At 38.4% G+C, this 13,891-nt stretch overlaps 1 protein-coding gene across 7 annotated transcripts in view; it reads right to left on the reverse strand.

Annotated features, from left to right (window-relative positions):
- HEATR5A (HEAT repeat containing 5A) overlaps positions 1 to 13,891 on the reverse strand; it is a 122,586-nt gene that overhangs the window by 48,389 nt on the left and 60,306 nt on the right. For all 7 annotated transcript variants that reach the window (XM_040476877.1, XM_040476879.1, XM_040476882.1 and 4 more), the window contains one exon: positions 2,858 to 3,017. In XM_040476877.1, coding sequence (XP_040332811.1) covers positions 2,858 to 3,017 — 160 coding nt within the window. The remainder of the gene's footprint in view (positions 1 to 2,857; positions 3,018 to 13,891) is intronic.

Below are 13,891 nucleotides of genomic sequence, written 5' to 3' on the forward strand. Positions count from 1 at the left end.
TAACTAGAAGAGAACATGAGAGCGTTTGGGGTATTGATAATGTTCTATTTCTTTTTTTTTTTTTCTTAAATTTTGGTCCATTTATTTATTTATTTATTTATTTATTTATTTATTTATTTTTTAACATTTATTTATTTTTGAGACAGAGAGAGACAGAGCATGAACGGGGGAGGGTCAGAGAGAGGGAGACACAGAATCTGAAACAGGCTCCAGGCTCTGAGCTGTCAGCACAGAGCCCGATGCGGGGCTCGAACCCACGGACCGTGAGATCATGACCTGAGCCAAAGTCGGACGCTTAACCGACTGAGCCACCCAGGCGCCCCAGATAATGTTCTATTTCTTGATCTAGGTGCTGGTTACATGGTGTATTTAGTTTGTATACTTTACTCACAGAGACGCACACTTATGATAAGTGCACTTTTACAAACATATAAAAATAAATATATATGTATTAAATAAGTGTATACATTATATATATAAATATTAATATAGTAAACAGATTTGCCTTTGAGACAAATCTGCCCTGCCACATGGTTTTATAAATAAAGCTTCACTGGGGCGCCTGGGTGGCGCAGTCGGTTAAGCGTCCGACTTCAGCCAGGTCACGATCTCGCAGTCCGTGAGTTCGAGCCCTGCGTCGGGCTCTGGGCTGATGGCTCAGAGCCTGGAGCCTGTTTCCGATTCTGTGTCTCCCTCTCTCCCTGCCCCTCGCCCGTTCATGCTCTGTCTCTCTCTGTCCCAAAAATAAATAAACGTTGAAAAAAAAAAATTAAAATAAATAAATAAATAAATAAATAAATAAATAAAGCTTCACTGAAACAGTCGTGCTCATTCATTTACATACTATTTATGACTGCTACTGCTACAATGGCAGAACTGAGCAGCTGACAGAGAGTGTATGGCATGTAAAGTGTACATAATTTACCATATGGCTCTGAAAATAATAAGTTGGTCAACTCTGGTTTAAATGAAACAAGACTCTACCAGTACCTCAGAATGAGGTTGTCTTTGGAGACAGGGCCTTAATGAAGTTAAAATGAGGCTATTAGAGCAAGCCCTAATCCAATGTGACTAGGGTCCTTCTAAGAAGATAAAATTTGGACAGAGTAATGCTAGAGATGCAAATGCACAAAGGAAAAACCATGTGAAGATACAATGAGAAGGTGACCAACTGCAAGCCAAGGAAAGAGGGCTCAGAAGAAACCAAACTGGCTGACACTTTGATCTAGGACTTCTAGCCTACAGAACCATGAGAAAACAAATTTCTGCTATTTAAGCCAACCAGTGAATGAATGAATGAATGAATGAAAGAAAGAAAGAAAGAAAGAAAGAAAGAAAGAAAGAAAGAAGGAAAGAAAGAAGACTGGCCATATACTGACAACCAAGCAGTCAGACAGATGATGGGTATAATAGATTCCTTATAGTATACACTCTATCTACTTCTATATACATTTGAAGGACATAAAAATTCCTCCCTTTAGGAAATTCAGAAAGCTTTATCCCTCTTATCAATGAATGTATAAGAAAGCTTAGAGTACTAAACATTCTACAAAAATAAACTGTTAAGTCAGAGACAGCAGTAATCAAGAAGAGTCAGATTTAATGACACTGGAAGCCACTAAAAGCATTTAAATTAATCAACTGAAAAAGTATTCGATGTAAATGTGCATTCGCAATAGACTTCTTGAAGGGGGAGAAGAGAAATATAATAAATAGAAGCAAAGGAGGATGAAAGAATGGAACACCTTATAAGTTAACTCAATCAACTACTGGATAATGATGATGAAGAGACTATTAGTATTATGGTAGTAATTCAAAGAAGGAAAGCTAACTGTGGATTAGGGATGTTGAAATTTGACAAGAAGGTGGTTAAACTGGATTTCAGAACGCTAGAAAATTTGGATGATCAGATAGGACCAGGAAGGGAAAAGAACAATAGGAAAATATAAGTGTAGACATGAGAATGGCATGAGTGGAATGAGAACAGGCAGACCGCCTATGAGAGAAGTCAGTACTCTGGGGTAATGATAGATAAGGTTCCTGGGTCAGCTGATAAAACTTGAATGAGAAGGAGATTTAGGAAGCAATAAGCAGTTTCCCAGCTTTTTGACAGGAAAGTTGCAAGATGAAAGCCTTTCAGGAAGACAAATGTGGCTTCATATCTAGGGAGAGTTGAAAAGAACCTAAAAACACTACTATAATAATTAGGAACACACAAGGGGGACAGAGATAAGGAGAGTAAAAGAACAGGAAGAATAACAATCAAGATTTGATTTTAAAAAATTTGATTTTAAAATATCAAGAGAATGATGATTTTAACTGACATGGGTAAGATGTGTACAATAATATGGTAAAGTGGTTAAGAGCATGGGTTTGGAGCCCGTGACTTGTGTTCTTGAACTGATTAGATGATTTTTTAGCTTTCAGCTGTGAGCAAGTTACTTAGCTTCTGTAAGCCCCAGTTTTCTTTTTGTATAAGGGGAATATACACCCGAGATTACTGTGAGGCTTACATATGTTAATATGTTGTTAGAAGAATGTGATACAAAGCTTGGTACCTATTAAGTTCTCCAAAATGGTAAATGTTATTATTAAGATGGAAGGAAGATTGATTTCAGAAAAAAAATACTAAATTTGACTTTAGAAACTCCTGAGTGTGAAGTAATGATAGCAAGATTTGACTAAGACTTGAATTTCAAAAATCCGTCCAGGTTAACAATGGCTTAGACATTTACTGGGCGGGGTGTGCGCGTGTGTGTGTGTGTATTATTTACAAGTTACTAGTGGCCGATAAAAACATAATCTGCATTATCTACAAATCATGAATTTCAAGAAAAGTATCACATGGAGTATTTACCTGCACATCAGGAGAAGTACTGTCCTGAGACAAAGTATAAAGGATTCCGACACAAGAATTCAAATGCTGAGAAGAACTTATCCCTCCTAAATATCTATGTAGGGATCCCAAAGCCAATGAGTATCCTGTTCTGGTAACCACATCCCTTGCTGATTTCAGTCTGTAATTATGGAAATAAACAATAGTTACTGAAAAAAACTAATGCATGTACACTATCACTTAGGCAAAACTTTTTGTATGAATAGCTGCAAAATTCAAAAATATATGTTACTGATAAAAACATTTTGAAATAACCTGAAAGGTATTTTAAATAAAATATTTTAAAAATATGAACAATTTCATATGTTTTTGAACAATTTCAATGTTTTTCAGAGATGCACACACTAAATTTATAAAACAAGCATTATTACTTTACAGTTAAGTCACTCTTTAAAAGTTCAAGTAAGTATAGGGGCGCCTGGGTGGCTCAGTCGGTTGAGCGGCCAACTTCAGCTCAGGTCATGACCTCGCGGCCCGTGAGTTCGAGCCCCGCATCAGGCTCTGTGCTGACAGCTCAGAGCCTGAAGCCTGTTTCAGATTGTGTCTCCCTCTCTCTGACCCTCCCCCCTTCATGCTCTTTCTCTGTCTCAAAAATAAATAAACGTTAAAAAAAAATTTTTTTTTAAAGTTCAAGTATAACCAACATACAATATGCTATTAGTTTCAGGCACACATTGTAGTGATTTGACATTTTGATACATTATCAAAAGATCCTGACAATAAGTCTAGTTACCATCTATTACCATACAAATTTTCATCAATTTTATTGACTATATTCCACGTTATACATGAGATTCCCCTGACTTATTTATTCCCTTCACCTATTTTGTCCCTCTTCCCCTGCTTCCTGTAACCAACAGTTTATTTCTTGCATCTATGACTTATTTTCTTTGTTCATTCATTTCTTTTCACAAGTAAGTGAAATTACATGGTACTGGTCTTTCTTGGCCTTATTTTACTGAGAAAAATACACTCTAGGTCCATCCATGTTGTTGCAAATGGCATGATTTCCTTTTTTATGGCTGAGTAATATTACACACACACCCATCTTCTTTATCCATTCATTTATTAATAAACACAGGTTGCTTCCATATTTTGACTACTGTAAATAATGTAGCAATGAACACAAGGGTGCATATAGCTCTTTGCATAGCATGACTTAAAAAAAAACAAAACTTTTTTTAATGTTTGTTTATTTTTGAGAGACAGAGCATGAGCAGAGGAGAGGCAGAGAGGGAGATACAGAGTGTGAAACAGGCTCCAGGCTCTGAGCTGTCAGCACAGAGCCTGATGCGGGCTCGAACTCACGAACCATGAGATCATGACCTGAGGCGAAGTTAGATGCTTAACTGACTGAGCCACCCAGGTGCCCCATAGCATGATTTTTTTTTTTTTAGCGTTTATTTATTTTTGAGAGAGAGAAAGAGAGAGAGAGAGAACATGAGAGGCAGACGGGCAGAGAGAGAGAGAGACGGAGACACAGAATCGGAAGCAGGCTCCAGGCTCTGAGCTGTCAGCACAAAGCCCGATGCAGGGCTCGAACCCATGGACTGAGAGATCATGACCTGAGCTGAAGTCAGATGCTCAACCAACTGAGCCGTCCAGGCACTCCTGCAGATAGTTCTCTGAATTGATGTTTTCATTTCCTTTGAATAAATACTCAGAAGTGGAATTGCTGGGTCAAATGGTATTTCTATTTTTATTTTTTTTAAGAACCTCTACGCTGTTTTCCATAGTGGTTGTACCAATTATATTCCCACAGTGCATGAAGTTTCCCTTTTCTGCACATCCTCAACACTTGTACTATCTTTTGGATACAAACCAATTAGACAAGTGTAAGCTGATTATCTCATGGTGGTTTTGATTTGCATGTCCCTGATGATTAATGATGTTGAGAATCTCTTAATGTGCTTGTTGGCCATCTGTATGCCTTCTTTGGGAAAAAATTTAATCACATCGTCTGCCTATTTTTTTTAAGTTTATTTTTATTTTTTTATTATTTTTAAATTTATTTATTTTTTAATTTACATGCAAGTTAGCATATACTGCAACAATGATTTCAGGATTAATGCCCCTTACCCATTTAGCCCATCCTTCCTTCCTCAACCCCACCAGCCACCCTCTGTTTGTTCTCCCTGTTTAAGAGTCTCTTATGTTTTGTCCCCTCCCCCCCCCGGTTTTTATATCATATTTGCTTCCCTTCCCTTAGGTTCATCTGTTTTGTATCTTAAAGTCCTCATATGAGTGAAGTCATATATTTGTCTTTCTCTGACTGACTAATTTCGCTTAGGTTAAAACTCTCTACTTCCATCCACGGAGTTGTAAAAGGTAAGATTTCATTCTTTTTGATTGCTGAATAATACTCCATTGTGTGTGTATACATAGATTTACACACACACACACCCCACATCTTCTTTATCCATTCATCCACTGATGGACATTTGGGCTCTTTCCATACTTTGGCTATTGTTATAGTGCTGCTATAAACATGGGGGTGCATGTGCCCCTTCTAAACAGCATACCTGTATCCATTAGATAAATACCTAGTAGTGCAATTGCTGGGTCATAGGGTAGTTCTATTTTTAACTTTTAAGGAGTTATATTTTTAACTTTTTAAGGAACCTCCCTACTGTATTCCAGAGTGGCCGCACCAGTTTGCATTCCCACCAGCGGTGCAAAAGAGATCCTCTCTCTACACATCCTCGTTAACTTCTGTTGTTGCCTGAGTTGTTCATGTTAGCCATTCTGACAGGTGTGAGGTGGTATCTCATTGTGGTTTTGATTTGTATTTCCCTGATGATGAGTGATGTTGAGCATTTTTCATGCATCAGTTGGCCATCTGGATGTCTTCTTTGGAGAAGTATCTATTCTTGTCTTTTGCCCATTTCTTCCCTGGATTATTTGTTTTTTGGGTGTTGAGTTTGGTAAGTTCTTTACAGATTTTGGATAATAACCCTTTATCTGATATGTCGTTTGCAAATATCTTCTCCCATTCTGTCAGTTGCCTTTAGTTTTGCTGATTGTTTCCTTTGGTGCAGAAGCTTTTTATTTTGATGAGGTCCTAATAGTTCATTTTTGCTTTTGTTTCTCTTGCCACTGGAGACGTGTTGAGTAAGAAGTTGCTGTGGTCAAAGTCAAAGAGATTTTTGCCTGCTTTCTCAAGGATTTTGATGGATTCCTGTCTTATATTTAGGTCTTTCATCCATTTTGAGGTTAATTTTGTGCATGGTGTAAGAAAGTGGCCCAGGTTCATTTTTCTGCATGTTGTTTTCCAGTTTCCCCAGCACCATTTGCTGAAGAGATTGTCTTTATTCCATTGGATATTCTTTCCTGCTTTGTCAAAGATTAGTTGGCCTTATGTTTGTGGGTCCATTTCTGGGTTCTCTATTCGGTTCCATTGATCTGAGTGTCCGTTCTTGTGCCAGTATCATGATGTCTTGATGATTACAGCTTTGTAATACAGCTTGACGTCCGGGATTGTGATGACTCCTGCTTTGGTTTTCTTTTTCTTTTCTTTTTTTTTTTTTTTCAACGTTTATTTATTTTTGGGACAGAGAGAGACAGAGCATGAACGGGGGAGGGGCAGAGAGAGAGGGAGACACAGAATTGGAAACAGGCTCCAGGCTCTGAGCCATCAGCCCAGAGCCTGACGTGGGGCTCGAACTCACGGACCGCGAGATCGTGACCTGGCTGAAGTCGGACGCTTAACCGACTGCGCCACCCAGGCACCCCTGGTTTTCTTTTTCAAGATTGCTTTGACTATTCGGGTTTTTGTAGTTCCATACAAATTTTAGGATTGTTTGTTCTACCTCTGTGAAGAATGCTGGTGTTATTTTGATAGTTACTGCATTGAATACGTAGATTGCTTTGGGTAGTATTGACATTTTAACAATATTTGTTCTATCCAGGAGCATGGAATATTTTCGCATTTGTGTGTGTGTCTTCTTCAATTTCTTTCATAAGCTTTCTATAGTTTTCAGTATATAGATTTTTTACCTCTTTGGTTAGATTTATTCCTAGGTATTTTATGGTTTTTGGGGTAACTGTAAATGGGATAGGTTCCTTGATTTCTCTTTCTGTTGCTTCATTGTTGGTGTATAGGAATGCAACCAACTTCTGTGCATTGATTTTATATGCTGTGACTTTGCTGAATTCATGGATCAGTTCTAGCAGTTTTTTGGTGGAATCTTTTGGGTCTTTCATATACAGTATCATGTCATCTGCGAAGAGTGAACGTTTGACCTCCTCCTGGCAGATCTGAATGCTTTTTATTTCCTTGTGTTGTCTGATTGCTGAGGCTAAGACTTCCAATACTATGTTGAATAACAGTGGCAAGAGTGGACATCCCTGTCTTCTTCCTGACCTTAGGGGGAAAGCTCTCAGTTCTTCCCCGAGGATGATGTTAGTGGTGAGTCTTTCATATATGGCTTTTATGATCTTGTGGTATAATCCTTCTACCCTACTTTCTTGGGGAGTTTCTTATCAAGAAAGGATGCTTTTGTCAAATATTTTCTCTGCATCTGTTGAGAGGATCATGTGCTTCTTGTCCTTTCTTTTAATGACATGATGAATCACATTGATTGTTTTGTGGATATTGAACCAGCCCAGCATCCCAGCTATAAATCCTACTTAGTTGTGGTGAATAATTTTTTTAATGTATTGTTGGATCCAGTTGGCTAATATCTTGTTGAGGATTTTTGCATCCATGTTCATCAGGGAAATTCGTCTATAGTTCTCCTTTTTAGTGGGGTCCCTGTCTGGTTTTGGAATCAAGGTAATGCTGTCTTCATAGAAAGAGTTTGGAAGTTTTCCTTCCATTTCTATTTTTTTGGGACAGCTTCAAGAGAATAGGTGTTAATTCTTCTTTAAATGTTTGGTAGAATTCCCCTGGCAAGCCATGGGGTCCTGGACTGTTGTTTTTTGGAAAATTTTTGATTAGCAATTTGATTTATTTATTGGTTATGGGTCTGTTCATATTCTCTTTTTCTTCTTGTTTCAGTTTTGGTAGTTTATATGTTTCTAGGAATTTGCCCATTTCTTCCAGATTGCCTATTTCATTAGTATATAATTGCTCATAATATTCTTTTATTATTGTTTGTATTTTGCTGTGTTGGTTGTGATCTCTCCTCTCTCATTCTTGATTTTATTTATTTGGGTCCTTTCCTTTTTCTTTTTGATTAAACTGGCCAGGGGTTTATCAATTTTGTTAATTCTTTCAAAGAATCAGCTTCTGGTTTCATTTATCTGTTCTGTTTTTGTTTTGTTTTTGTTTCGATAGCATTGATTTCTGCTCTAATCTTTATTATTTCCTGACTTCTGATAGTTTTGCATTTTATTTGCTGTTCTTTTTCCAGCTCTTTAAGGTGTAAGGTTAGGTTGTGTATCTCAGACCTTTCTTCCTTCTTTAGGAAGGCCTGGATCGCTATATACTTCCCTCTTATGATTGTCTTTACTGCGTCCCAGAGGTTTTGGGCTGTGGTGTTACCATTTTCATTGGCGTCAATGTACTTTTTAATTTCCTCTTTAACTTCTTGGTTAGCCCATTCATTCTTTAGTAGGATGTTCTTTAGTCTCCAAGTATTTGTTATCTTTCAACATTTTTTCTTGTGGTTGTGAGTTTCATAGCATCGAAAATATGGTCTGAAAATATGCATGGTATGATCTCAATCTTTTTGAACTGATATGTGTTCCAGTATGTGATCTATTCTGGAGAAGGTTCCATGTGCATTGGAGAAGAATGTGTATTCCACTGCTTTAGGATGAAATGTTCTGAATGTGTCTGTTAAGTCCATTTGGTCCAGCATGTCATTCAAAGCCATTGTTTCATTGTTGATTTTCTGTTTAGACGATCTGTTGATTGCTGTAAGGGGGAGGGGGTTGTAGTCCCCTACTATTATGGTATTATTATCAAAGAGTTTCTTTCTGTTTGTGATTGATTTATATATTTGGGTTCTTCCACATTTGGAGCATAAATGCTTACAATTGTTAGGTCTTCTTGGTGGACAGACCCCTTAATTACGATATAATGCCTTTCTTCATCTCTTGTTACAGTCTTTATTTTAAAGTCTAGATTGTCTGATATAAATGTAGCTATTCTGGCTTTCTTTTGGTACCATTAGCATGATAGATGGTTCAACATCCCCTTACTTTCAATTTGAAGGTGTCTTTAGGTCTAAAGTGGGTCTCTTGTAAACAGCATATAGATGGATCTTATTTTCTTATCCATTCTGTTACCCTATGTCTTTTGATTGGAGCATTTAGTCCATTGACATTTAGAGTGAGTACTGAAAGATATGAATTTATTGCCTTTATGTTGCCTGTAGAGTTGGAGTTTCTGGTGTCCTCTGGTCCTTTCTAGTCTTTCTTGCTTGTGGTCTTTTTTTTTTTTCTCTCCCCTGTCTTTTCTGCCCTCAGAGAGTCCCCCTTAAAATTTCTTTCAGGGCTGGTTTAGTGGTCATGAACTCCTTTAATTTTTGTTTGGGAAACTTTTAATCTCTCCTTCTATTCTGAATGATAGCCTTGCTGGATAAAGAATTCTTGGCTGCATATTTTTCCGATTCAGCACATTGAATATATCCTGACACTCCTTTCTGGCCTGCCAAATTTCTGTGGATAGGTCTGCTGCAAACCTGATCTGTCTTCCCTTGTAGGTTAAGGACTTTTTTTCCCTTCCTGCTTTCATGATTCTGTCCTTTTCTAAGTACTTTGTGAATTTGAATATGATATGCCTTGTTGATGGTTGGTTTTTGTTGAATCTAATGGGAGTCCTCTACTTCCTAGATTTTGATATCTGTGTCTTTCCCCAGGTTAGGAAAGTTTTCTGCTATGATTTGCTCACATAACCCTTCTACTCCTTTTTCTATCTTCTGGGACCCCTATGATTTGGATTCCTTTTTAATAAGTCACTGATTTTCCTAATTCTTTTTCTAATTTTTAATGTTTATTTATTTTTGAGACAGAGACAGTATGAGCAGCGAAGGGGCAGAGAGCGAGGGAGACAAAGAATCTGAAGCAGGCTCCAGGCCCTTAGCCCGACACGGGGCTTGAACTCACGAACTGGGAGATCCTGACCCGAGCCAAAGTTGGACACTCAACCAACTGAGCCACTCAGGAGCCCTTGATTTTCCTAATTCTCAAATCGTGTTCTTTTGCCTTAGTCTCCCTCTTTTTTCCTGCTTCATTATTCTCCATGAGTTTGTCCTCTATATTGCTGATTCACTGCCTCATCCATCCTTGCTGCTGTGGCATCCATTCGAGATTGCAGCTCAGTTATAGCATTTTTTATTTTATCCAGACTAGCTTTTACTTCTTTTATCTTCACAGAAAGGGATTCTAATCTATTTTCAACCCCAGCTTGCATTCTTATTATTGTGATTCTAAATTCTGTTTCACACAACTTGCTTGTATCTGTGTTAAGTCCCTGGTTGTTGTTTCTTCTTGCTCTTTCTTTTGGGGTGAATCCCTTCATTTCATCATTTTAAAGGAAGGAAAGGAATTAATTAGGTAAAAGAAAATTAAAATTAAAAAATTAAAAACAACACACACAAAAAAATCAAGTAAATAATGCTAGATTCTAGGTGTGTTTTGGCCTGGTTGTTGAAAGGAGATTGATTAGAGAAAAAAGGGAAAGATAAGAAAAGAAAAAAATGGAAAAGGTTTGAAATTTGAAAAAGTGAATACAATGAAACAATATTTTTAACAAAAATTGAAAATGAAAATAATTTTTTTCTTTCTGTACTGAAGAATAAAAGAAAAAAAATTGAATAGATGGACCAGTGAAAAGACTGAAATACGATAAAAATTACATCAGTTTCCCCTAGAAGACAAACTACGAAGCACTTTATAGTATGTAAACTAAGCAGGCAGAAAAACTTGTGTTCCTGAGGAGCGAGGTTGGCCTAGATGGGCGGAGCTTAGTGTAACAGCTCCATTCTCCACTAGATGGCACTGCTTAGCTTACTGGGGTGGATTGCTGTGGTGCTTGCAGGTGTATCCACACATGCACGGGAGGCGTGAAAAAGGCATCACCCAGCTACCCAGTCTCTAGTATCAGAATTCTGTTCTCCTCAACCATCAATCACACACCCGTCCTTTTGTCTGTGGCTTCCTTCTACACCCCACTTATACAGTCCGTGACCAAGCCATCAGGTTGCCAGGTGGCAACTCCCTCTTGAGTTTTATCTCAGATGTGGCTGTGTTTCCCAACCCCTCACTTCTGAGGGACTGTGGCTTTGGCCCATTCTGATCCTCTGGGGGAGAGTCTCTTAGAGAAATGGCCAGGTGCCCACCCACCCCCAGAAACGTTCGTGGGACCGTGCTGCTGCTGATGCCCAGAGCCTGCAGCTGGGTGCAAGCCTGCCCCAGAAAAAGTTCACGAGAACATGTAGCAGTGTTTCAGGGATTTTGGTAAATCACAACACACATCTGGCACCAGGTTTCCCCTTAACATCCTTGTTCTAGCACCAGTGAATCTCTGGTGTCTGCTGGCATCTTTGCCTGCGGGGTGGCCACAGAGCCTCTACCAGATGTCTTCTTAGCAGGGGAACCACCTCTCCCCATGTTACCCAAGGACCCCTCAGACTTCACTCTCTGCTCCTGGGGATTTGCCCTACCCCCCCAGAGCTCCTCCAGGTATCAAGCTACGGAGTTTCCAATTCTGTGCTCCTCCTGTTTATAGAGTCTTAATGGAATTTAAACCCTCTCCTCTTTCTCTTTTTTGTTCAGTCCCAGTGGCTGTTTCCACTTTTCCACTTTCTCTCCAGCTGCTTTTGGGGGAGGGGAGTGCTTTTCCCATACTCTCCTCCTCCCCCCAACCCCTCATCTCCATCCTTTCTCCACAAGCAAAAACAGCTCCTTGCCCTCCGCAGCTTCTCTCTCCCCCAGTTCACCTGTCTGTGCTGCATACCTGCTGTGTTCTGTGGTTCAGGTAGTGCAGATTGTTGTTTTAATACTGAAATCAGTTTTCTACGTATGCAGGATGGTTTAGTGTTGATCTGGCTGTATTTCATGGACGAGAAATGCAAAAAAAACTTCCATGCTATTCTGCCATCTAGTCCCCTGCCCATTTTTAAATCAAGTTGTTTTTTTTGACATGAAATTGTAGAAGTTCTTTATATATTTTGGATATTAACCTCTTATCAAATATTTGATTTGCAAATATCTTCCTCCATTCAGTAGGTTCCCTCAGGTTTCTTTTTTCTTGATGTTTTCATTCATTGTACAAAAACTTTTCAGTATGATGTAATTCCATTTGTTTATTTTTGCTTTTATTGGGATTGCCTGAGGAAACTGACCTCCTTCCCCCAAAATATTGTTAAGACTAATGTTTTCTTCTAGGAGTTTTATGATTTTAGGTCTTACTTCAAGTCTTTCATCCACTTTGAATTTATTTTTGTAAACAATGTAAGATAGTGGTCCAGTTTCAATCTTTTGCATGTAGTTATCTTCTTTTCTCAACACCATTTATTAAACAGACTGTCTTTCCTGATTTCCTTATAGTCCTAATTGACTATATATGCTTGCATTTATTTCTGGGCTCTCTATTCCATCATGCTGATCTGTGTGTTTGTTTTGTGCCAGTAACATACTATTTTAATTACTCTAGGTTTGTAGTACAGTTTGAAATCAGGGAGCACATCTCCAGCTTTGTTCTTCTTTTCAAGACTGTTTTGGCTATTTGGGATCTTTTGTGGCTCCACACAAATTTCAGGATTTTTTTGTTCTAGTACTATGAAAAATGTCATTGGTATTTTGACAGGGATTACACTGAATCTGTAGAGTGCTTTGGGTAGTATGGATATCTTAACAAATTATATCTTACAATCCATGAGCACAGCGTGTGTATGTGTGTATGCATAAACGCACATATATGGGATGTTTCATGAATTTGCATATCGCCCATGGGGAGTATGGTATATCTTTTCATTTATTTGTGTCATCTTCAATTTCTTTCATCAATGTCTTACAGTTTTCAGGGTACAGGTCATTCAGTTCTTTGGCTAAATTTATTCTTAGGTATTTTATTCTTACTGACAATACTAATTGAGATTGTTTCCTTAATCTCTTTCTGGTAACTTGTTATTAATGCAAAGAAACTGATTTCTGCATGTTAATTTTGTATCCTGTGAGTTTATTGAATTCATTTAATTCTAATGGTTTTTGATGGAGTCTTTAGGGTTTTCTATATACAGTATCATGTCATCTGCAAACAATGACAGTTTTCCTTCTTCCTTTCCAATCTGGATGGCTTTTCTTTCTTTTTCTTGTCTAATTGTGTGGCTAAGACTTCCAAAACTAAGGTGAATAATAGTGGAGAGAGTGGGCATCCTTGTTTTGTTCCTAATCTTAGAGCAAAAGCTTTTAGCTTTAAACTGTTGAGTGTGTTAGCTGTAATGCTGAGGTATGTTCTTTCCATACCCACTTTGTTTAGAGCATTATTAAGTTGCATTTTAAAAACGCACATTGCTGAGACACTTTATTTCCATACAAAGAGACTTTGGGGGTACATGGGTGGCTCAGTCAGTTAAAGCCTCTGATTCTTTATTTTGGCTAAAGTCACTATCTCATGATTTGGGAGATCTATCCCTGTGTTGGGCTCTGTGCTGACAGCATGGAGCCTGCTTAGGATTCTCTCTCTTCCGCTCTCTCTCTGCTCTTCTCCTGCACATGTCCTATCTCTCTCAAAATAAACATTAAAAAAAAAAAAGAACTTTGATTTTAAAATATAGCAAGAAAAATCAATGTTTACTAGTTTTTTTTTTAAATTTTTTTTTTTCAACGTTTATTTATTTTTGGGACAGAGAGAGACAGAGCATGAACGGGGGAGGGGCAGAGAGAGAGGGAGACACAGAATCGGAAACAGGCTCCAGGCTCTGAGCCATCAGCCCAGAGCCCGACGCGGGGCTCGAACTCACGGACCGCGAGATCGTGACCTGGCTGGAGTCGGGCACTTAACTGACTGCGCCACCCAGGCGCCCCAATGTTTACTAGTTTTAT

The sequence above is a fragment of the Herpailurus yagouaroundi genome, unplaced genomic scaffold (assembly GCF_014898765.1).
Source record: "Herpailurus yagouaroundi ecotype Mexico unplaced genomic scaffold, PumYag 141, whole genome shotgun sequence".
NCBI lineage: Eukaryota > Metazoa > Chordata > Mammalia > Carnivora > Felidae > Herpailurus > Herpailurus yagouaroundi.